The 26,202-nt window shown below is 41.1% G+C and overlaps 1 protein-coding gene across 12 annotated transcripts in view; it reads right to left on the bottom strand.

Annotated features, from left to right (window-relative positions):
* SIPA1L1 (signal induced proliferation associated 1 like 1) overlaps positions 1–26,202 on the bottom strand; it is a 362,478-nt gene that overhangs the window by 91,638 nt on the left and 244,638 nt on the right. For all 12 annotated transcript variants that reach the window (XM_030319459.1, XM_030319465.1, XM_030319461.1 and 9 more), the window contains 2 exons: positions 17,977–18,107; positions 12,553–12,741 (listed from right to left, as the gene is read on the bottom strand). In XM_030319459.1, coding sequence (XP_030175319.1) covers positions 12,553–12,741; positions 17,977–18,107 — 320 coding nt within the window. The remainder of the gene's footprint in view (positions 1–12,552; positions 12,742–17,976; positions 18,108–26,202) is intronic.

The raw sequence follows: 26,202 nt of genomic DNA, 5'->3' as shown, positions 1-26,202 counted from the left end.
CGAATGTCACTGCTCTATCCTCTAACGTGACAATATTCTTGGTTTCCACTGCAATTAAGTCAAGGTAGGTGGCATTCTCTGAACGCAGGCTCCTGTAATCCTTAGTTAGCAACCATGTTCTCTGCCAGAATGAGAGGAGCTGTTGAGGAGGAGTTATGTAAATGTAACAAGCAACATTTCAAGGGAAAGAGCAAATGTAAATGCAGTCAGAGCTGCGGATTGGGGTTTTGAGTTAGGAGGTTACGTAAAACAGCACTCTTTTTTGTGAGACGGGCACAAACACACGCGTATGGGTTTACACATACGAATACGTACTACTTCCATGTGATGCTCAAAACGGAGTCATGATGACACCACAAGCCATTCTGAGAACACGCTGTGTTTATCCACAGTTCAGGATTTTTGCTTTGGGTAATCCCAGGATCATGCTATACAATTCCATGCTTGCCAGGGAGCATTATGGACGTGTCTGGACACTCCACAAATGCTATAAAAAAGAATCACGGTCAATCCTACAGGACACAGGTTGTCTCTGAGATGAAGGCCTCGTGTCTGGATAAAGCAAAGTGTCCCGACCATCCGCCGAAAGTGACGCGGGCTCTCACAGCTCAGGACCAACTGTACGTAAAATTGTACTTCCTCTGATAAAGTGGATACTTCAACACAGAATCAAAGAAACGAAAACTGCAATCTGATTTCCATAGCCCTGAGTTTCTGGAAAGATGGGATGATAAAGTCAGAGCCCTCCACCAGGAGAAACAGATTTGAAGAACCCGCTTCTCAGAGAACTGGTCTGAGGTTCGCCATTTTCACCTCTTCTTGCCTGCTGTCACAGCCTTGGGAAGGTCACTGGGGTGGCAAAGAGCACGAGAACAACCCAGTTCTTAAATTCTTATAAAACTTTTACAGGGTCTGATTTAATCCAGAAATTTAAAACCGTCACTAAAAGGTGCTTACTTTACTGTGAGGCAGTTCTCAGAGTGTGGGCTGTGAAGCCTTGAGGAAGCCTGAATGCTATTCTGGGACACAGATATTTGGGGATAGTTTGATGCCTACAGTTCCTGCTTTTTATTAAACTGTTAGGTCATACAACAGCAGTGTTTAATCTGAGGGTAATTTTGCCCCACTCACTATTGAGGCAAAACTACTGTGAGACTACTCCCTGCCATGTGAACTATGAGGTTCTCCAGTTGACCCAGTGGATGCAAAAACTGTCCTCGGCTTTGTGGGGGGACTGAGGATTTGCCTCCCTAAACCTGTAGGGGGGTTCTCAAGGCTCCTCCAGCAGTTTCCTCAAATGCATGCACTTACCCCTCCTGGGCTTCCCTGGACTCACCTGTAAGTCTCCACTCAGGGAGACTCCTTGGGCATTCCCTGCCCCCGCCCGGCCATGCTCCTCCCTGTGCTGCAGTCTGCAAACTCTTTAGGCAGAAAGCTGGTGTGACCTTACCCTTCATTTAATCTGTGTCCCAGCTCCCAGAGATCACTGTCCTTTGCTGCCTAATGCCCAATGTCATAAAAACCACGGTTTCATTGTTTTGCCTACTTTTTAAAAAGTTGTTTCAGATGGGAAGGTAAATCCAGTCCCTCTTTCTTAATCCTAGATGGAAGCAGAAATCTGGGGCGCCTGGGTGGCTCAGTCGGTTAGGCGGCCGACTTCGGCTCAGGTCACGATCTCGCAGTCTGTGCGTTCGAGCCCCGCGTCGGGCTCTGTGCTGACAGCTCGGAGCCTGGAGCCTGTTTTGGATTCTGTGTCTCCCTCTCTCTGACCCTCCCCCGTTCATGCTCTGTCTCTCTCTGTCTCAAAAATAAATAAACGTTAAAAAAAACAAATTAAAAAAAAAGAAATCTACCCTTGAGTTTCTGTCAACTTTATTGGTATATAACTTCTGAACAGTTAACTGCATCCATGTGATTTAATGAGTTCTAACACATCTGTACCACCATTAAAATATAAAATTATTTCCATCATCTCCAAGTTTCCTGGTTCCTGTGTACAGCCCATCCCTGCATCAACTAACTCAAGTGACCAGTTTTTCCCCCCAACTATAAATTAGTTTTGCCTACATCTTTAAAGAATATTTTTATTGGGGAAAATCCATTGTGAGAGTTACTCTTTTGGCACTCTAGAAACTCCTGAGGCTTCTACCTAAAATCAAATGGCTGATTTTAACAGCTAGTTGTCCTATTCTTCTTTGAAGGCGTTTTTTTCCCCCTGGCTACTTAAGATTTTTTCCCTTTTTTCTTCTAAGTTCAGAAATTTTGATTCTGATGGACATATGCCGAATTTTCTTTGTATTCATCTTGCTTAGGGCAGGAAGAGCTCCATAAATCCATCTTAATTCATTGTCTTTCATCGGTTCTGCAAATCTTCTACCAGTATTTCTCCAAATATTGATTCTGTCCTCTAAATAATGCTTTACTTGGTTTCCTCCTGGGATTCCATTATATATATGTATTTCACTCTGGCCCAATGTGTTTTAGGTACTTTTCTGTATTTCTCATATTTTTTGTCTCCATTCTTCAGTTAAAATTATTCTGGTAACTGCACCCCTAGGTTTATTGCAACATTATTTACATAGCCAAACTATGGAAGCAGTCTGAATGCCCATCCACTGATGAATGGACAAAGATATGGGGTGTGCGTTATGTGTGTGTATGTATGTATGTGTATAAACACATGTGCGTGCGCGTGTACACGCACACACATTCACAAAGTATTATATAGCCATAGAAAAAGAATGAAATCTTGCCATTTACAACAACATGGATGGATCTAGAGAATATAATGCTAAATGAAACAAGTCAGTCAGAGAAAGACAAATACCACATGACCTCATTCATATGTGGAATTTAAGAAACAAAACAAATGAACAAAGGGAAAAAGAGAAACCAGGAAACAGATTCTTAACTATACATTTTTTTTTAATGTTTATTTATTTTTGAGAGAGAGAGACAGAGTACAAGTGGGAAAGGGGAAGAAAGAGAGATGGAGACACAGAATCTGAAGCAGGCTCCAGGCTCTGAGCTGTTAGCACAGTCCGATGTGGGGCTCGAACTCATGAACCGTGAAACCATGACTGAGCCGAAGTCAGACACTTAATCGACTGAGCCACCCAGGCGCCCCCAAGCTCTTAACTACAGAGAACAAACTGATAGTCAACAGAGGAGAGTTGGGAGGGGGTAGAGGGGGAACTAGGGGATGAAGATTAAAGAGAACACTTACAGTAAATGTTGTCATGAAGAGAAGAGAAGAGAAGAGAAGAGAAGAGAAGAGAAGAGAAGAGAAGAGAAGAAAAAGGAAAAGAAAAAGAGAAATGATTTTTTCTCTTCTGCTCTAATATGCTCTTAAACACATCTATTTAAATTTTAACTTTTGCCTTTGTTTTTCCATTCCAGATTTTCAATGACTGTTTTACAGATTCAGTGATCCCTGAACTCTGTTTTTGATTTCTGCAGCCCTCATGAAATCAAGGCTAATTTGTCACCTAACTTTTATCTGAAACTTTATGCTGAACTTAGGCCCCAAACCACGCATAAAACAACGAATGTCTAAGGAAAAAAACACTACATGATATTGTTAATTTTGATGAATACATTTTCTCAGTTATCTTCTATGAATCAAGTTTTTGGTGTTATGTTTCAGAACTCTTTACCAGGTCCTAGATCCCAAAAAGTTTTTCCTACATCACTGTCAAAATTTGTATAGTTTCATATTTCAATCAGTGATCAATTTGAATAAATTTCTGTACAATGTGTAATATTTAGGTCAACATCATTATTTTTTCTATGGATATTTAATTGTCCCATCACCTTTGTTTGGAAAGCCTATCCTTCCTACATCAAACTGTTGTTACACCTTTGTCAAAATCACGTGGATATATGTGGGGATGGGTGCTATTTCTAGTTTCTCTATCCTGTTCCACTGATCTATGAGTCTGTCCTCCCAATAATATAATGCAGTTTTGATTAATGTAGTCACATAATAAGTCATGAAATCAAATACAATGATTTCTCCCATTTCATTCTTCTTTTTCAAAATTGTTCTAGATATTTTAGGTCTTTTGCCTTTCCATATAAATTTCAAAACAATTACAAAAAAATCTTACAGGTATTTCAATATCGTGTTAACCGTATATTAATTAGGGCAAAACTGACATCATTAAAATCTTAAATTTTTCAATCCATGAACGTAGTATGTCTCTCTGTTTAGTTAGGTCTTCTTTAATTTCCTTCATCAGTGTTTTATAGTTTTTAGCACACTAGTCCTATACATGTTTTGTTAGATATATACCCAAGCATTTCATTTTTTATTATGGGATTAGAAGTGGTATTGTATTTTAATTTTAGCTTCCACATGTTCATTAAAATAAATCAAACTGAGAACTACACCAAAGCAAAAAGGCTTTGCCCAACAAAGGAAACTATCAACAAAAGGAAAAGGCAACCTACTGAATATATTTGCAAATACACAAAGAACATATTCAACTCAACACCAAAGAAAAAATGACCCCAAACAAGTAACTGGGGCACGACTATGGGCAGAGAACCTGAACAGACATTTTTCCAAAGAAGAAATACAGATGCCAAGAGACACATGAAAAGATGCTTAACATCACTAATTATCAGGGAAATGCAAATCAAAACCACAATGAAATATTACCTTATTACGTGTCAGAATGGCTACAGTAAAAAACATGAGAACTAGTAAGTGTTGGTGAGGATGTGGAGAAAAAGGAACTCTTGTGCACTGTTGGAGGGAATGTAAATTGGGGCAGCCCCTGTGGGAAACAGTATGGAGGTTCCTCAAAAAATGAAAAACAGAAATAACATATGATTCAGTAATGCCACTACTGGGTATTTACCCAAAGAAAATGAAAACACTAGTTCAAAAAGATAAATTAACCCCTGTGATTATTATAGCATTATTTCCAACAGCTAAGACCCAGAAGCAACCTAAGTACTCATCAATAGAAGAATGGATAAAGAAGATGTGGGGTGTGTGTGTGTGTGTGTGTGTGTGTATATATATGTGTATATATACACATACACATACATATATATACACATATATGTATATATACACACATACACATACACACATATATATACACATGTATATATGTGTATATATATATATACACATACACACATACACACACACACACAGACACACACACACAATGGGATATTACTCAGCCATAAAAAGGAATGAGATCTTGTCATCTGTGACAACATAGATGGACCCAGAGAGTATCATGCTAAGTGAAGTAAGTCAGAGAAATACAAATCATATGATTTTGTTTATATGTGAAATCTAAAACAAAGCGGAAACAGACCTATAAATACAGAGAAATGGTGGTTGCCAGAGTGGGTGGGTGGGTGGGTGGAAAGGACACGCAGATGAAGGGGAGTGGGAGGTACAGGCTTCCAGCTGTGAAATGAATAAGTCATGGGGATGAAAGATACAGCATAAGGAATGCAGTTAATGGTGCTGTAACAGCGCTGTATGATGACTGATGGTAGGCAGCTACACTTGTGGTGAGCAGAGCATAAGGCACAGACTGGCTGAATCACTAGTACGTACATTATAGTGCACCGAAGCTAATGTCACATTGTGTGTCAACTACCCTTCAACTAATACAAACGACAAAGATACCAAATTGATTGTTGTGAGTTGATGCTGAATCCCGCAACCCTGCTGAACACACCTTCTAGTTCTAGGAAGTTTTTGTAGCTTCCTCGGGGCTTTGTACATAGACTATCAAGCCACCTGAAATAGGGAAAGTTTTATTTTTTTTCCTTTCTCTAACATCTTTTATTTCCTTTTCTTGCCTTACTGTGCTGCCTAGCACTTCCAGTATCATGTCGAATAGCGATGGTGACACTGTATATCCTTGCCGTGTTAACACTAAGTCTTTCATCATTAAGGAGGATATAAGCTGTAGGTTTTTGGTAGATGTTTTTCATTAAATTGAGCCAGTTCCCCTCTATTCTCATTTTATCACAAACGACCACTGTGTTGTTCCTCAAATCCCACGGTCCTTAGCCGGTCTGCCTCCTCTCTACCCTGAAGATTCATTTTATGTTTACTTTTCATACAATGTACAAGGCATTTAGCTGTACTTAGCAGGAAGAATAGGGGAAAAAAATAGATATACCCCGTATTTCCAGATGTGAAACTACAAACTTACTTTTTAAAATATTTTGTCCAGTGTTCCTGGTTCTTCTCATTGGGTGGTCTGGTCTGCAACACACTACTGTGTCATTACCGGACATGAAGATCTTGTTCTTTTTGAAAAATCCTCATGATTCACCCAGACAGCATTTACTTTGGTTTGTTCTTTATAAACATGACAACTTTTTTAAACCACTTCTTAAAGATTCATCACTCTACTGTCCCCTAAAAAAAGAATGTCAAAGAGACTGGAAAAATTCAGTGTTGTGAGCAAAATATGATGTTAGAAAATGTATCCTCATTGGAAATTACTAACAAAAATAAAACTGCTTTTAAAAAATGAAATGGATACTGGGTAGGAAAGTTATTTTAAAAATCTGACTGCGATGCTGTCAAAATTATTTATATATGTGCACAGCCATTCTGATCTATTTTTATCTTTGGCATAACATGTTCTATACACACACGCAATAATCTTCTCTAATGTTGTGCAAAACTTCTCACAAAAATAAAAAGCTTCATATTGGGTATTAAATTGATCTGACACGAAGATGAATTTCAGTTGTACAGAAAAAGGCTCTTCATTACAGCATTGTTTGTAACAGGAAAAGAGTGGAATCAATCCAAGTGCCCAACATTAGGGCACCTGATAAAATAAACGATGGTACAGAAACAAAATAGAATACTATGCAGCCATAGAAACAATGGGAAAGCTTTCTGTATACTGACATAGAAAGGTCTCCAAAACACATTACTCGGTGAAAAAGAGAAAATGTCCAGAGCGTGTTGTATATTCTAAGGAAGAAGACTCTAGATGCATATTTGATGATGGCTGTATAGAGACACAGGAATATGTAAGCAACTAATAAAACTGGTAACTATGAGATCCCTCAAAATAAACAGAATTACTTGGATTTCTGCACCATTTGAAGATATTAGCTAGTTTATTCCCATGGGAAAGGAACTAGTTCAAATTTTTAATTTAATGCTGAATTTAAGACACAATCCACAATTCAAAGTTGAGCCTGAAACAGCTGCACTCTCTGGACTGTGAACCAAAGGGTCCTCACTGCATGTCACTGCCACGCGGAACTCCACCACCGCAAACCGCGGTTGTTCCACAGCCACATGTCTTCTAAATGCCACTGCTGTCAGTTGTGTTAATCACAGAACCCTACCACTGGAAAGGTTCCCAACAAGCCACCCATCCCTGCCTTAGCCAGGCAAAAGAGCACGGAGGAGCCAGTGCAGAGTAATCATCACTTGTGAACAGACAAGATAAAGCTACCGATAATGCCACACTGCCTTCTTCCACTGACCTGACAACTGTCGTGTATATTTCCTTCCTGATGATGTACGTACAGACCCATGAATTGTCTAGAACCAATGTGTGGCCATCTGAACTTTAGTTTGTGCATTAGCTGTTATCATAATCTAGGATAAAATTTCAGGAATGGCAACTGTTCTGCCACAGCCTCATTCATACAAAATGGGTCTTGGGAAAAATGTTTTCTTTATGGTTCCTTCTTTAAATCTTGCTGCCTGAATCAAAGAAGAAAACAGCTGGTCAAACTCATTTATCCTCAATAAAATAATGCAACATGGCAATGAACAGGCGAAGTCAGCAGCAAATTTCACCCGTGTCCTTAATCAAGGAATCAGTGCTATTTGTGATCAAATAAACATTGCTTCTTAACATTTGTTCTTCAGATAAATATTGCAAACCTAATTAGAGATGATCACCTTTCCCCTTCAATGTCAATAACTTGAAGGTAAGACTTTAAGGAATAGAAAACCCCAAAAATATTTTCATTTCTTTGCACTTTTAATAATTACCTAGAAAAACAGTGGAGATACTCATTTAGGAAAACCACTACCACATACATGAAACTTGACATCTCCTAATGAAAACAGGACTACCAATTTTCTCTACTGCAAACTGGCTATAGTACTTTAACATGTTCTACTTAATACGGGGCACTGAAGCCAGCAGCAATAATGCTGAGAGCCATCTTTCCAGTTTCCTCTCCCACTCAAGGGGAGAGAAAAGGAGGATGGGGTATTTAGTGCATTGGGTAAGAAGGGAGGCTGTGGAGTCTGAATGCTTGGATTTAAAACCCGCCTCCACCAGATCCTAACTGTGACTGGTGTGGTCTTTCAGCATCTTTGTGCCTTAGCGTCCTTGTCTGTAAAATAAGAACAATAAAAGCACTGACATCAAAGGATTCTGAGGATTAATTAAAGTAATTCATGTAAACTGCTTCACATGGTACCTAGCTTGGTCACTGCCCAATAAAAAGTATCTATTTTTATTACTCTCTTACATGTGCCTTACGCTCCTGTTCCGCAAGACTGCTTGCTGCCATAACCACACTGTGCTTTCATCCCTCTGTGTTTTGTGCTTTTTGTTCTGAATCTAGACCACCCCATTGCTTGTTCTCTGGCCTGATGAAATCCTCTTCCCTTCCATGGCCCATCTTGGAAATGGGCCTAACCAATCATGACTTGGCCCTGTTGGCTTGCACCTCCAGTGCTCTTTGTTTGCCGTTCTTTTATTACACTCATTATATTAAACCTGACTTTCATTACAGTAATTGATGACCTTGTCTCCTTCATGGGGAAGGATTGTGTCTTACTAGCCCATTTACTCTCCATAGTCTTTAACAATCCGCCAAGAGTGATTACTCAATGAGCATTTATTAGATTTGAAACAGTTGTGCTTACTTATGACAGTAAGCATAACATATTATACTACCTATGACAGCAGCTCTCTCATGGGATGCTTGCAAATGTTCAATGAGATGGCGCATGTAAAGGGCTACTAGCAAGTTTTATTATTTTATCGTTATCAACCACAGCTAAGAGTTCCTCAGGGCTCACCATGTGCCCGGCATGGTGGCTTTTCATTCCCCTTGCACAGAGTAGGTGAAATGAAGGTGCTTTTTAAATGACTGATGAAGAAAAATGGCGCTGATCCGGCAAATTGATAAGTAACTATCGGCTATATTATTAAAAAGCTGGCTTGGATAATGAAATTCCTGATATTTTACAGCATAGTTTTGAGGATCAAAATAATTCAAGACCTGAAAAAATATAACTTGCAAATCTTAGAAACGAAAGGTAGCATTATGCAAATGTGTGTACCCAGCGTTCAGGACTACTGAGGGTTTTGAAAACAGCACTGAGAACTTCGACATTCTCCATCTTCTCAACCATAAACCAGGCCAATAATTAGAACCTCCGTGCAAGGCGCTAGGACGAGTAAATCAGGCAGTGTGGTGAAGTGCTTATGGAAGTGTGATAAGTAAACACACATGCTGATCTAATTTGTTATTATCATAAGTGATGCTCTCAATTATCTAGTAAGTGAAGATCTAGAACCATGACCGATAAACTAAGTCCAGAGTTGATGCAGATGTTCTTAAGTCACACACTGTTCCCAACTCGTGACAGTGTGAAATCACTGGTAGGTCACTGCCCTGTACAGGATGATGGACGTGGACATTAATGAATAGCGAAAGGCCCAGAAAAGTATCAGGGAGGAGAATGTAAAAGCTTGGATAAACCACATACATAACTGGGATAAGCATACATTCATTTCTAAAACTTCAGGAATTAAAATGCCTCTTCAGTTCCTGCAAACATATCAGTCTAGTCAAATGAAGAACACATTTTTATATTTTTGTGAAGTGCTTTCTTTTACATATTACAGACATAATTTTAATTCGTCCTTCTATTCATTTCGGCTTTTAAAAGTGGTAAAATGAGAAAATAAAGCAACAGAGATCCGAAAGGCAAAATGCCACAATGAAACAAGCAAACAATGTTTTCTTTTTCCAAGCATAATTATGTAAGCTGTTTAAAGGAAAAAAGCTACTAAAGCAATCATTTAAATAAAACTTAAAGGGAGATCTAGAAGTTCTTTTCAGTGAGTCTAATTTCTTGGTATCACTCTACAAATCTTTTTAAATGTAAGGATGTACAAAGCACGAAATTTTTAAAAATGATGACAAGGATGGAAACAAAATGTTTTGCAATGATTCAAATGTGTAATCTACTGCACTTACATGCATTTTTTAAAAGAAATCTGTATATGTACAAGGCACCAAAATAATCATTTTCTCGAAATGATTCCAAGGCATTAATGAGATTTCCTACCAAAAAAAGAACTCCCCAGACTAAACGCCTAAGTATGCATATCATGTGCTTTTTACCAGCACAATCCTGGCTTTGAATGCTATGGAGACATAAATGAAAAGACAGAGGCCAAGGGGGGTGCCCCTTAGTTCAGATTTAGAATTGCATATATGGAAGATCAGGCTTTAAAGTTTTAGGTTCTACTGCCTAGTAAAATTTCCAAAATAAAACTGGGGAGACGCCCATCGGTTGCCAAATTTTAATTTCGCAGAGGAAAGGCATTACAGAAAACAACTAACATATATCATCATCAATAATTTATGAAGGAAAGGATTATTTTAATACCCGCTAAGCATAAGAAGCCCTAATTTTAGAATGGACAGTTTTATGAATTAAATCAATTTAAGTTGAACTCACTGTACAGTGGTCTTATTTTTTCTGAGTTGATGGGATTAGGAATGGTTCATCACTAAGAGAGGGCATAACATGGGCTAGCGGTCCCACAAAATAACTTGTTCTAATGTAGGATTTAGAATGTTCAATTTGTGATTACATTATCAGTGTCTAAATGTGACTCTCCTTGGGGCACCTGGATGGCTCAGTCGGTTAAGCATCCAACTTCGGCTCAGGTCATGATCTCACAGTTCGTGAGTCCAAGCCCAGCATCGGGCTCTGTGCTGACAGCTCAGAGCCTGCAGCCTGCTTTGGATTCTGTGTTTCCCCCTCTCTCTGCCCCTCCCCTGCTCATGCTTTCTCTCTCTCAAGAATAAATAAACATTAAAAAAAAATTTTTTTTAGTGTATTCTCCTTGAAAAACATGGTCACTGAAAAGACTGAATCCACACAGTGGAGCCTAATCCTCATTTTCTCTATTCCTCCTTTGTTAGACTGAATCTTCAGAACACTTACTGGAAAACAGCCCCCAAATAGTTAAGCTCACTAGTGCACCAGCAGTCTTCTGACACATTCAAAGTGCTCCCTTGTTTCCATGTTATAAACGTGGACATGCACAGCCTGCTGGAGGTCCACGCGTGGCACAGACATCAGCTGGCCTTTCTCACAAGTGAAACGAATGAAGAGAGAGAGTCATGATGAGAAAAGCTGTGTCCAACCATTGGTTCCCAATATATCCCTAGTAGCTGAATTAAAAGAACACACCTTGAGACAGATTTTTTAAAATTCCCATTCATTTTAATAACGCTGGAATTTTTGGTTAATTAAGGAGATACCATCAAAATTAGCTCATAAAATGGCATTCAATAAAGGGACCGATTTTGTTTGGAGGGTGTTTTTTTTAATGCAATAATAAAGCTATGATCACTCATATTACTAGGATGTAATATGGCTAAAACGGTTCAAGGACGTTCAAAGAGTCAGAGTATATAAATAAAACATCTAACAAAACTAGCCCAGATGTTCAAATTATTCCAAGCAGAATGTGGGCCCGCTCCCTGGTTAGTGGATTTGCGAGATCATAATTTTTCATTCTCTACCCTTGTGCTGCCTCTGTATGGACTGTCCTATCGCCCAGCTGCATCTTGACCAAATGGCCACACAGGAAGTACAGGAAGCATAGAAGTAAGAAAATCCTGAGCATTTTCATTTTGTTACTAATTGGGACACAAATTTTTAAAATTCTGTATTTAGAAATCTTGGCTAGAAAACATCTTTGGTGGTATAAATAGGCTTTAAAAACTGAAGCTTTTAAGAACAGCTGTACTGTGGACAGTGGCTAACAGTACAGGCTCTGAACTTACTAACTGTGTGAACTTGGGCCTACTATTCCATCTCCTTACGCCTCAGATTCCTCATCTCTAAAATGGAGACAAGGTCTCCATTAATGGTGCCAGTCTCATAGGGTTGGGAGATGAAATGGGGTAACATTGAAGGCACTGAAAACAGAGCCTGGTGAATATATTACTCTTATTGCTACTACTTATTCTTAGAATCCCTGAAAAATTCACTGCATTTATGGAAGATTTTATACCAAAAGAGTTGAACACAGTTTAAGAACCCTATTTATCGATTCTGACACAGAAAATTTCATCAGATAAGGAATGTTCAGAGTTCAGAGAGTTAGGAAAACAGAAAATGCGTAATTGCAAAGAGACCGACCATGCTCTGCAATAAATGCCATCCGTTTAACGGGTCAAAAAAGAAACCTTAAGTTCCGTATTCTGGACACCTAGCGGGAAAACTGAGCGACAAGAACGTCTTCCCCCAGAAGCCAAACTTACCCCTTGTTCGTCCAGTTTCATGAGTTGCTCTGTGACTTTGGGAGTGTTGAAGGCCAACCTCAGGCACTGGACGTTGAGCTCAGGAATCACGTGCTCCAGCACTTCCTTCAGGGGCAGCCCTCTGGCTGTTGAGTGCTTCGCCGTTGAGGGAATGGCATCCTCCAGGACTGAACCTCTCAGGGTCATGAGCTGAAAAACAGACATGTGCTCCAGTGAGGTCTCTCTCGGTGTGGGAGAGGAGTAAATACATCACATGCTCTGAAGGCCTGGACTCAGATGCCCCCGAGGAGCCGGGAATGACTTCTCAAAGGCTTAGATACTTTGTATATGAAAAACAAGGCCAACACTTTGTTTTCTTTTTTTTTTAATTTTTTTTTTTTAATGTTTATTTATTTTTGAGAGAGAGAGAAAGAGACAGCATGAGTGTGGGAGGAGCAGAGAGAGAGGGAGACACAGAATCAGAAGCAGGCTCCAGGCTCTGAGCTGTCAGCACAGAGCCCAACATAGTCTTGAACCCACAAACTGTGAGATCATGACCTGAGCCGAAGTCTGACACTGAACCAACTAAGCCACGCAGGTGCCCCTATTTTTTTCTTTTATAGAAAGAGAAAGAATGTGCATGAGCAGGGGAGAGGGGCAGAGGAAGAGAAGGGGAGAAAGGGAGAAGGGAAGAGAGGGAGGGGGGGAGACAGAGAGAGAAAGAGAGAGAGAGAGAGAGAGAGAGAGAGAGAGAGAATATCTTAAGCAGGCTCTATGCTGCCCCATGCCAGACTAGATCATGGAGCCCCATGCCAGACTAGATCTCATGACCCTGGGATCATGACCTGAGCCGAAATCAAGAGTTAGACGTTCAACCGACTGAGCCACCCAGGTGCCCCAAGGCCAACACTTTCAAGAAGACCCAGACAAGCCCAAGGGAACTCAGAGTCAAGCCTTCCAAGGATATCTACTTTAAAGCCAAATAAAGTATTTCCTTCAAGAACTCAGTAAGATCTAGACCTTTATATGGCTTATAAAATGTCACTAACCAGGAAATTAAGAAGATATCCCAGAGAAACATCTGAAGAATGCTCAGGATTTACATGTTATAACTTTCTGATTTACAAAAGATAAGGGTCAAGTTTTAAATTTCATAACATATCATGGACAAGCATAAACTACTTATATCCCCAAATGCTACAAAAAGACAACGACTGTGGTTAGTACAGCAGCAGAGTCTACAGCACTGCAAATTACTTTAGATTTCCCCTTATTTCTAGAAACACTTTCCATTATTATGAAATAAACAGAAGCAAAGAAATTTCCCCGTGTAACGACGATTTGTTGGAGTAAACAAGAAGCCCAAAGCGGTCGCAATTCCCAAAAGGTGTCGTGTGGCTAAGTTGTTAACGTAACGTAAACACTGTATGTGACCTACGAAAGAAGCCCCACTGCACTGAACCCCTTTCCATGAAGCCTGTAGGTTACACGGGAGTGACAGGAGCTAACAGAGGAGGGCGTGTCGACAGGCAGGTGTGGCACGTGCGTGCGAGGGAAGAGACACACAACCGCGAATTCGGAAGGCTGTATTTACTGGGAAAGGGTAACAAGTTCGGGGCCCAAGAGAGTCCAAAGGCAGAAAAGGGAGCATCATGGCTCAGAGCACAAGAAAAGGCCCTCACAGAAGAGGTGGCACTGAAAAGGCACCATGAAACCTGGGGAGGATTCTGGAAAATGTCAGAGAGCAAAGGCACGGAGATGAGAGAGCACGGGGCGTGGGCGTGAAGGAGCCACGGCTATGGCGCAGACAGAGCTGACGACAGCGCAAAGGCAGGGTGGGGAGAGCCCAGAGCGGGCGTGTGCACCCATCAGGCTCCCAGGGGCAACCTCAGACCCTGTCTGAGTGCGGCGGGTGATGCGTCCCTTAAGAGGAACCGCAAGAGGAAGAAGCCAGAGGAAGAAGCCGCAGGCAGACCATACGGTGAGCAGGAAGCTGCAAGCGTCCGGGAATCAGGCAAAGAGGGCATGATACGCGTCTAGCAGCAAAATGGAGGCCAAAGGAAAAACCACCAGGGAAGCAAAACCTCTAACATCTGCCAGATGATGCAGAAGAGGGAGGAGGGCAGGAAAAGCAAACTTGACCAACATCTTGCTCTCAATCCAAGAACAAGGTCCTATTCACGTGATCAGTATCTCTTCTTTCATTTATAAATAATTCGGTTTCAAGTAACACTTGTGTAAAAACCCATCATTTTCCTATGACTTAATACCTAATCTGACAGAAATGGTTTCTCGGATTTGTTTGCTTGATTGTGTTTTGAGTTATGGGAAACCGCCGGAAGACCCAGGTACCGTGCTCCTCTGTCCCTGAGGTAACGTGCCTGGAGCCCGGAAGCTACAGAGGCTCCAAGTATTTTCAGCTGAGAAACCAAGCCCGGGAATGCTAATCCTGTAGCACAGGGAAGACTGCAGCTCACCTCCAGGAAGCCAAAGCAGAGGAGAAAAAGCATGACTCATTTTTTATAACTGGATCACTAGCATTACTGATATTTCTGTTAATGATTTCCAGAAACAAGGCGAGAGGCCTTAGGAGTCCCTGTGTACCTTGCTTAAAAACACTCACGTGTCACAAGGTTTTCTCCAGAAACTGTCAGCTTTACAAACACGTTGATGTTTTTCTGTTTGTGTTGTGCGCTGATGATTTCTATTGAAATGAAAGAGGAAGGACCAACATGCCTGTCAGGTGGGGACAGACCTCGAGAGAGGGTTCTATCAGAGGACTTCTGTTAGTTTCTTTGTATGAAAAGCCTCATTAAGATAGTACCATTAAACCACATTTAAGGATTACTTTCACCGGAAAGGAAAACGTTCCACGAAAGCTAGGGGCACTCCATTAAATACACATGAGAGAGAGGAAGGAAAGAGAATGAAGGAAGGAGACAGAGGGGAAGGGAGAGCACGGCTGTACAATTCTAGGCATCAGCCATGTCATCGTGAACAACTCAGACAACAGTCCCCATCCCCACGGGGCTTAAATTCTAGTGGGGGAGACCGAAAACAAACAAAATAACAAGTACAGTGGGTGAGGTAGTATTAAATGTTCGTGAAAAAAGAAAGCCTCACATCAGATGTGAAATGGGATATGTGGGAGCAGAAATTTTAGATCCAGTGGCCAGGGAAGGCCCCTGTGGTTTAGGAGTCAAGGTCAGAAGGAAATGAGAAAGCTCCAGTCAGGAGGATGCCAGGGGAAGAACACAGCAGGACAGAGGAATAGGGAGCAGCCGAGTACCGAGGCAGAGGTGTCAAGGTGGCCCAGAGGGGAAGGAAGCCAGCGTGGCTGGAAAGACCAAGGGAACGGATGCTCTCCTAAATTAGCAAAGGACACTGACTGGTTTTTTCTCACGAGATGGGAAGCCACTAAAGGATTCTGAACTGAGGAATGACAGATCCGGTTTGCACTTCGGAAGGATCCCTCCTGGGCTGAAAGGATGCAGGGATTAAGGGCAGAGGCAGGAAGAAAGGTTCTCAGTGAAAAATGGTGGTGGCCTGGCCCAGGCCGAGGTGATGGGATGGAAGAAGGGGTTGACATCTGGGCATATCTTGAAAACAAAGTCAACCAGTTTTGCTGACAGCCAGGGTGGGGGCAGGAGGCAGGGAGGGGAGTCCAGTGTGACTTTAAGGTTTCCGGCCTGAACCCCCTCAATAATAGAGTTGTCAGCTAAACATTAATTTGAACATAAAAGCAAGCGGTGATGGTGTTTTGAAGTACAAGTAACAGTTGACTTGGATGTCCCAATCACAGGCTAAGTCAGTGGACCGAAGGGCTCGCCAGACGGGCTAGCGGAAAAGGGAAGGACTAGCGGCTGCAAGTCTAGGGAAGGAGGGGGAGGTGCAGGTTGAACACTTTGGGCCCAGGGAGTGAGGGATGAAAGGACAGGGCCACCGATCATGGCAGAGGGATCACATGAACTCAGGATAGCAGTTAACGCTGCAGGGAGAGAGGGAATGTGGCGAGGCAAGCTGGAAGGGATGGTCATGGAGACCAATGACCGAAGTGACCAGATGGGAGAAAGAAATCCCTCACTTAGAAAACTTTGACCTCTGGCGTGAAGGACGGTAGGACAGTGGCGAGAAGAGGTATTTAAATGGATGAAAAACAGAAAAGGAAGAACATGGTGGGGGCTGAAACGGGGGTGGCCTTGGGAGGGAAACAGGTAAGAACAGGAAGGCAAAAACACCTGAAGTAAGGTAACAGGGTCACAGAGATCCAAGAAGCCAGAGAGGGGCAACCACCTCGTCCAACTTCAAGAACAGCGTGTTCTCCGTGCTTTTCTACGTTCAACAAAAGCATTCACCCTGCTTAGCGATTAGCTCTGGTGTGGAGAGAAAGTACACTAGGGCAAGAGAGCGCTTCAATCCTCTCTGGCCACCGCGTACCACACATGAGAAATGGAAGTTGTGCCTTTAAAAATCCTAGTTTTAATTTCCCCCGAGTTCAAGCTGAGGAACAATTACTAAGTGAAGCCAACCCCTGACACATGCCTTGTATTCAATGGGGGAAAGAGGTTAACTGTCCTATTTAAACTAGTTTCAAACCCATTATTTTCTAGATACCTCAGGGGAGTATTAGGCATTAATGCCTCACAACAGTCCTAAAGTGAATTTGGTGCAGGGAGGCAATAATAAATTCATAACTGGCACAACTATATATATATATATTTACAAAGAAAGCAAACCACTGTCCCAAACTTGTTCATAGGTTTAAAACAACAACAACAAAAAAAACCCTGCTCTGTTAGCTATTTTATTTTTCCTTTTCTTTTCTGACCTGAATTTCATTTTAAAATAAAAACTCACATATTATGTGTGCCTAGATTCCTAAGGAGCTCCAAGAGCCTGTCTCAATGTGCAGTTAGATAGCCCTGGGTTTGACTGGTCTGCATTCCGTCTCCAAAAGGCCTAGGTAACAGGCCCAAGAGACAGCAAAATGGAAGAAGAAAAGAGCCTTTCCCTCTTCTTGGGTCAAGAACTGGCCTAAGCAACACTTTGTAAGAGTGAGTTTACTCTTTGGGTGACCCTCTCTCATCTGTAAGGCCCCTGGCTCAAGCTGGCTCAGGGCTTTCCGGCCCCCTGAGCCGGATATGCAATATCCACTTTGGAATTCTGAGGGCTCCAATTTCCTAGGGCCACACTTAAATGAGGTATCTTTCTCTGCATCAAAACTCCCATTCATTTATTGCATCTATCCAGAGCTCCATGGAAAGGAAGGATCCAAATCTAACCGTTATGTCCACCCCCATCACCACCGGAATGAATGAAAGGGGCCTTTGTTTATTCAAAGGCATTTGTAACTATCTGCTATTAAATTTAATTGCTTTGCTACTGCGACCACTCCATTTTTTCCTCACTCCAATCAAGTCTCAATCTTTCTGGTTTGCAACTTACCTCACTGGTTCTAAAAATTATTCGGTAGTTGTAGGGAGATCCATTTTCCTTCGTCTCTTCTGGCTTTTCCCTCCGAATGCTCACAGCCACTGGTCCAAGATTCTCATCGGCCCCAAAATAGTTCCAGTGTTCTTAGGTAAAATAAGACAAAACAAAATTAGAACATTTACATAACACTTTAAAAATGTTATATTCTGTTTGATAGTAAGATCACTCAATAAAATGTCAATGCATTTAACAAATATTCTTCAATGATTTACAGAAACAGAGACTTAGATACATAAGTTTGGTCTCAGTGAAAATAACACTGAATAGAGGTGGCCTATCCAGTTGTTTTTTCACTACCTCTGCAACTTACTATTTAACTATAGTTTTTAAAAGAGATTTGCGTTCTGTCCCTATATTCTACTGTTTAAAAAATTTTTATTATTATATTTATTTATTTTGAGAGAGAGAGACAGAGTATGAGGCGGGGGGGGGGGGCGGCGGGGGGAGTAAGAGAGGGAGACACAGAATCTGAAGCAAGGATCCAGGATCCGAGCTGTCAGCACAGAGCCTGACGCGGGGCTCGAACCCCTTGAGTGTGAGATCATGACCTGAGTGGAAGTTGGACGCTCAACCAACTGAGCCACCCAGGCGCCCCATACTCTACCATTTAAATGGGCTGCATTATGTGGGCTTCCTCACCTAAGGGAAGGTTTGTGCCAATGCTCCTTAGTTTTGTTAAAACAATAGCAACAACAAAACCCTAAATCTGTTGAGAACAGAGTTTGAGGATTGAGGAATTTCCCCCAGATTAACAAAGACTTCCCAGAACTGAAGAGAGGAGAAAGGTCTCTGAGTCACGGAGTCGCACTCTGCTCCCAGCAAGAGTAGGGTCTACAAGGACAGAGCTTCTAAGTACGCCCAGGAGGTAGCAGTCTAGCATGGGGCTCTTGCACCTTACCAGTGGTTCCCATGCAGTGGGCACTAAAGGCGACCTACAGAGCCATGAACCTGGAGGGCACGTGAGGGCTGGGATAACAGGTCCCTCCAAGAGAGGCAGTGTGGCCAGGTGACTGACATGATGATTCAGGGCCCTTCCCCAAACGGGCTGCACTGCTCAAGACTCCAAAGGACTGGTGTTGAATGTATCTTCCTCTTGACCAGATGGAAAATCAGGATCAAAATTAAATTACAGAAAAAAACTTCTTTAAATGATATTCACTGTACACTAAGTATATACTTCTTTAAAAAAAATAAAACTTGTCGATACATGAGATGGTTCACAGATGGGGAAGTCCACAAAACACAGAAATATATGAAAAACTAAAGTGGATAACTTATTCTTCACAGCACTTTATGTGGTCCTATTTCATTTACATGTGACACAGGCATTAAATGACTCAGACATGACACGGTCAATTTTCCTCATACAAAATGCATGCATTTGAAAATATGTGTCATTCCCATGCAAAATATAAAAGTATTTGAAAAGCCATGAGAATAAGAAGAAATAATAGCATGATATATCTAATCATATAGTTTTAAAATTTGGGTAATGTATATGAAGGTACTCTGCAAGTACTGAAGAGTGGTCGTAAAAGATACAATCATATAGTGAGTGAGGGCTCTCCAAGAACGTCATCATACTCCCTGGAAATTCAAAATAAGAAAACACAATGGGAATACGGGCAATGAACCGCTCACACACGGATAACCAAAACGCAACCCAATGGAGGTCACAAAATTCACTACAAACATTTCTGTATACCCTCAAAGCTCTGCACGTGTGAATCACACTCAGGGGCTGTTTACTCCTACGTCGCATACAATTTTAATAAGCTTGGTTGTCTGGTCTTCAAGCTCACTGCTTTGTCTCAGAGGTGTGATCACATTCCAGAGGTTGACAAAGTCCAGAGTGTAGGGCTGTTACAGACTTGCATACGGACGGCAATGTGATACAACAACTGACAACAAAGAAGAAAACGGAAAGGCAGGAGACAGAAACCGCATGAAAGAGCAGACAAGAACTTAAAGGAAAACAAGACAGCAGTCTGGGGCCGTCTACTGAAGGAGCAAAGAGCTCAACACACTGAAAAAGCTTCAGAGGGGGCGCCTGAGTGGCTCAGTTGGTTAAGCGTCCAACTCTTGGTTTCAGCTCATGGTTCATGAGTTCAAGCCCCACATCAGGCTCTGCGCTGGGATTCTCTCTCTCCCTCTCTCTCTCTGCCCCTCCCTTGCTCACTCTCTCTCTCTCTCAAAATAAATAGACATTTAAAAAATATAAAAAAGAAACTAAACCCTGCATAAAACTCAATGCTTAAAAAGCAGAAAAGAAATTAAAGGTCATGTAAAGTTTTGTGTCATCATTAAATTCTGATATTTTTCTGCAATTTTTCACAGCTGTTAAATAAGTACATTTATGAGTTGGGAAATGTTCCGGAGATAAGTATAAGTCATTTCTAATATTTCATTCAGACTCTATCTTCAAACAAACCCATCTCTGGTTTGATAACTCTAGGCAGACTTTGTAAACTTGTGTGTGTGTCGATGCAGAAACCTTTTTGCCTTTTTCCTTGAAAAAGAGCTCCAAGCAAGCGTTTCCATTTGTTCCTCTATTTCAGTTACATGGGATAGATGGGAATTCTGGTCTAGTTCCCTGAGTTAAGTTCACTGCTATCATGGTCAGATTCTGCTTGTCCAAAATGTGTTTCCACTTGAATAAGACTTACTCTCAGAATAAGAGCCTTGTTTTTTGTGCACACTGTCTGTTTCCTCTGCTCCCAGGGATTACAGAGGTATAGAAAAACACCCTTTCTACATGAACATACCTTTATTCAGTTCAAAATCCAAATGTACTGTGTACTCTCTGGCAGTGGACTTTGGTTGAGTATGTCACCTTAAATTGAATTTCTGAGTCCTTAAACTTTGATCTTAAGACAAATGACTCTGATTTTTTTTCTTTAAACCAAAATACCAAGGGCGCCTGGGTGGCTCAGTTGGTTGAGCATCCGACTCCAGCTCAGGTCATGATCTCACGGCCTGTGAGTTCAAGCCCCGCATCTGGCTCTGTGCTGATGGCTCAGAGCCTGGAGCCTGCTTCCGATTCTGTGTCTCCCTCTCTCTCTCCCCCTTCCCTGCTCATGCTCTGTCTCTCTTTGTCTCAAAAATAAATAAAAAACATTAATAAACCAAAATACCAGCCTTTTTAGAGGCATCCTATCTGGTCCTTCTGGCCAGTCTTGGCTCTGCCTGTCCTTCAAGCTCAGTACCTTCGTCTTAGCACCTCAGGCTTTGGGTAGCACCTTCGGTACCTGCCCCTGGCTGTGCCATTAGTTTTTCCTAGCAGCCCTCTACCTACACCCTTAGCTGGCAGACTTATTCATCAGTTCCACAGGGCTCTTCCAGCCAGATCCACAAATCAGCTTTGTGTTTTGTGAGGATGGAAGAACTCAGGACGATGAAGTCTGAGGGAGGAGAGGGGAAGGGGAGAGGAACTGGACAATCAAGTAGGGTAGATAAACCTACTGACAGATGAGTTGACATACAGGCATTATACCACCCAAGGCAGTGACATTTTGGTGCCAGCGTACTGGAGTGCCAAACCCAATACCGCACACATTCTGTTACAATGATATCATGTCGTGCACTGAGGTGCTCTGCCAAGCATTCTACCTAATATTTGTGTCCACCATGAAAATACAGATATTTCCTTCTTTTCTACAGATGTGGCAGCTAGGATTTGGAGAGAATAAGTCACTGTCCAGCCACAACTAGCAAACAGCAAGCAGTGCCAGAATTCAAATATATGATCTTATACTGATTCCAAAGCTCATTTTTTTAGCCATTTGATATTAACATTATCTTCCCCAAAGTTCCTGATACTATATTATGAATTTTAAAAAGTCCAATACAATTTGATGCCTTAAGGGATGAACTAGCCAGGTCATACATAAAGAAAGTTTTATTGAGCTCAAATTGCTTAAGTGGCCAGAGGAGCAATTTCTGCATTGTGTGCAAAAAAAACCCCCCCAAAAAACTAAAAACACCTGGGTTTTGGATTGGTTTCATATTCCCAGAACAGAAAAGATTTAGATTACTTAAAAGCATCTTAATCAGCAATCTCTGAAAATATATAAAATCAGATTTTTAAAAAATAAACAGGGTTTATATAAAAACAAAAGCTTTATTCCTTGATGTGCCATAAGCAAGGCTTCACTGTGTTTAAAGGGAGAGATATTAACATTTTACTCATAGATGGTTGACTTCCCCCGCCTTCATTTTCCATATTTAACACCTAAACGAATATTTAGTCTGAAGTTCTTAGTTCTGGTTCCTGAGTTTTAACAAGGATGATACAGAAAGTGCCAATCAGTAGTTCTGCTATCACTAGACTATTTCGCATAAATAACTGTATTTCTGGTTGCTACATTCACAATAATAAATAAAAAAATCACAATCTTAGAAAGGGGAAATAGGAAACAATTCAAAGCTCCAGTAATTAGATCAAGTATAGTCACATCACCTGGTCATGAGCTGCGTGTAAAACAAGTGTATACGGGGCGGGGGGGGGGGGGGGGCCCCCCGGTATTTTAACTGTAAAGGAGGAAAGGAAAATACAATCAGAAGAGTTACAGGGTTTCAACCAGCACTTTCTGGACTGTTCCTGTGGTTTTCATACTTGCAGACTTTGTATTACAATTTCAGTTGTGCATTTCCCTAGGGAGATCAGCATAATCTGCACTGTGTAGAAATATGAACAAAAATACATTTTTGTTTTCTAGAAATAATTTGTAAACTTAAAATATTTCCTTAAAGTTGTCAACTTAGAAATTTAAATAGGGAAATTAGATGTGATAAACGCGAATCGAAGACATGGGAAGCAAAAGAAACTTCGCTGCTATCTCCCACCTAACAAACTAGCAACAACATCTCTGAAGTGAAAACTGGTGCTTGGCCGAGCTGAGCTGTCACGTTCATACTCTGCTGGTGGCCCTGTGAATTGATTCCAGCCATTTTAGAAAGCATCTTAGCAATATACGCTGAAGTCACAAAAATGTTCATATTCTAACCTTAGTCACCCTAATTGTCTACGCAGAAGGAAAAGCGAAAACCCTCCCATTTTCTCTAGAAAAGGCACCTTAAGTCCCTGCAGCAGGAGGCACTCAAGATAGTTGTGCTGAGCTGACAGACCTGGGCCTCCCTACATGTCAGCAGGTCAGAGAATGGAACCATTGACAACTGAAACTATTTCTCCATGTTCAGTATTTTAAGCCACTGTTTGCAGTCTACTGGGTGGGCTGCAAGTGTGCCACTGTTAGTGCAGTCGACCTGAACTCTGACCCTTGACACTTCTACTGGAGAATCTGGGTGCAACTAGGAAGCCTGCTCACTGGACCACATGCTTCTGCAGAGCGGCTCATCTCTGCCTCTTGGGTTTAAGTTGTTCAGATGTTTTGTTTTCGTGCAACTTATCCATCTTAATAAGACTAATAACTAGGTTAGAAAAGACAGATCTAAAGTTAGGAGAATTTTAAAAAAAGAAGAAAAACAACAGCAGCATATTCTGCTTTTAAAATGAGAGACATAGGCTTGGCAAAGTAGCGGTAACAAGAGGCCAACTTTTTGAAGAATGGCTCTTTCCGAGAAGCGCACCACTCAGAGATTCTCAGTCTCTGGTCCCCAAAGGGCTCATCCTAATTATAAAGGGCGGAGGTTCCATGAGAACTAAACAGCCCAGGACTTTGCATCATAATCAAAAGCAGGTCATAGTAATGGATGTGGACATTTACACAGGACTGGCCACATGCCAGAATTCTGTCCCAAAGCACTCCACTAAGCTTATAATTATTGTTGCATAAGAGTAATTGTGCACATTTACAAAGTACACAGTGCTCTGAAGTTCCAATTCTTTTTTTCACAGGTAGCTCTTAAAAAGTAGGGTGGTCTACTTGACAAACTTGCCAAAATTAAGCACAAATGCGCTCAAAAGAGCATGTGACACTAAGCAGCCCATACTAGCCCCCTAACTTGCCAATAAAAGGTAGACTTTAATACAAAGTTATGTTGACATTAATAAACTGCAGCAAAATGATTAAAGGGGAAAAAAGCTCAAAGAAAACTCTATTTGAAACAAGAGGAAAATAAAGAGTAACAATCAAAATGGGGGGGGGGTTATTGGTCACTATCTCTGAAAAACAGCCAGTAATTATATTTTTGAAAATTCAATCTCATTAGTGATGAAATTAAAATGTTTTGGGCCTGTAATAAATATTAAAAAATATATGCTATAAATATTCCAAGTAGGCAAGAAAATGTTCAACTATACAAGCTTAAACATACTAGTCAGACCTTTCTGATCTAAGCTTTCTTTTAAAAATTTTTAACGTTTTATTTATTTTTGAGACAGAGAGAGACAGAGCATGAACGGGGGAGGGGCAGAGAGAGAGGGAGACACAGAATCGGAAGCAGGCTCCAGGCTCTGAGCCATCAGCCCAGAGCCTGACATGGGGCTCGAACTCACAGACCGCGAGATCGTGACCTGAGCTGAAGTCGGACGCTCAACCGACTGAGCCACCCAGGCGCCCCTCTTTTAAAATTTTTTAAAATGTTCTATTTATTTTTGAGAGAGAGAGAGAGAGAGACAGAGGCAGAGTATGAGCGGGGGAGAGGCAGAGAGAGAGAGGGAGACACAGAATCCGAAGCAGGCTCCAGGCTCTGAGCTGTCAGCACAGAGTCCGACGCAGGGCTTGAACTCATGAACTGTGAGATCATGTCTGAGCTGAAGTCGTACGCTTAACCGACTGAGCCACCCAGGTGCCCCTCTGAGCTCAGCTTTCTTAAGAGCAATTCGGCAATAAAAACCAAGGTCCCCACAAAGGCCACAGCATTTGATTTACAGATGTCTACCTTATGGAAATAACTGGGTATGTGGGGGAAGTTACATAACAAGATCATTTATATTTGGCCAGAGGTTTCTAATCTTATCTATAGATAGAAATCAGGGGGCCCATGAACTTAAATGAAAAAAAAAATTTTTATTTTCACCAGCTGTTAAATGAAATGTAGCATTTCTGTCCATTATAAATGCAGGCAACATACTACAGTAATATTAGCTGTACATGTGACTTTGACATCAAAAAAAACCCTGATATTTTCATATCACATTATAGTTGTTGCAGGCATATCAAAATATCAGTTATGCTCATCACTACTTTGAAAATTATCAGACCCAATACTAGATCTTCTTAATAATGCATAAGAAACACATTTATTGCTATGTTACAAAATTTTAAACACTATTGTATTTTACCATTTTTAACATTTAAATTTTAAATAAACATTTTGTATTTAAACACTTTGTATTTTTATCTTATGTATTTAAAAACATTCTTTAAAAAAATTTTTTAATGTTTATTTATATTTGAGAGAGAGAGAGAGAGAGAGAGATAGAGAGAGAGAGAGAGAGAGAGAGAGAGAGAGAGAGAGAGAGAGTGGGGGAGGGGCAGAGAGCGAGGGAGAAACAGAATCCCAAGCAGGCTCCAGGCTCTGAGCTGTCAGCACAAGGCCGGACACAGGACTCAAACTCACGAGCCATGAGATCATGACCTGAACCAAAGTCACACATTTAACCCGCTGAGCTGCCCCTAAAAACATTATTCTAATTTGAGTAAAACAAACATTATTCCAAGAATCCATAGGTTTTGCCAAACTGCCAAATAGGTCAATGGTGGGGGGTGGGGGTGGGCGGGAGAGACACTTAGGAACATCTGATGTCAACAATATGTATAATGCAAAACTAGGGGCACCTGGGCTGCTCGGTTAAGTGACTCTTGATTTGGGCTCAGGTCATGATCTCATGGTTTGTGAGCTGGAGCCCCATGTGGGGCTTTGTGCTGGGTGTGGAGGCTGCTTTAGATTCTCTCTTTCTCTTTCTCCTTCTGACCTTCTCCCTCACTCATGCCCTCTCTCTCTCTCAATAAAAAAAAAAAAAAAAAATTAAAAAACTGGAAAACTGAAATTTGCAATAGGTGGAAAACTTTAAATAAATGATGGCACAGCCAAATACAGAACGATGAAGAAATATATAAACTGTATTTAATGATTCTACCTTACTGAAAACATGAATAGGAATGTATTAAAAAGATGAGACAAAATCACTAGCAATCCTGTAAGATTAATTTTCTAATTTTCTATAGTTACTAATTTTTTTATGACGAATATATATATAACTTTTATGATGGG

This window comes from Lynx canadensis, chromosome B3 (genome assembly GCF_007474595.2).
Source record: "Lynx canadensis isolate LIC74 chromosome B3, mLynCan4.pri.v2, whole genome shotgun sequence".
In the NCBI taxonomy this organism is placed as follows: Eukaryota; Metazoa; Chordata; class Mammalia; order Carnivora; family Felidae; genus Lynx; species Lynx canadensis.
Note: the sequence above shows the minus strand (reverse complement) of the source record. Positions and strands in the feature narration are given on the sequence as shown.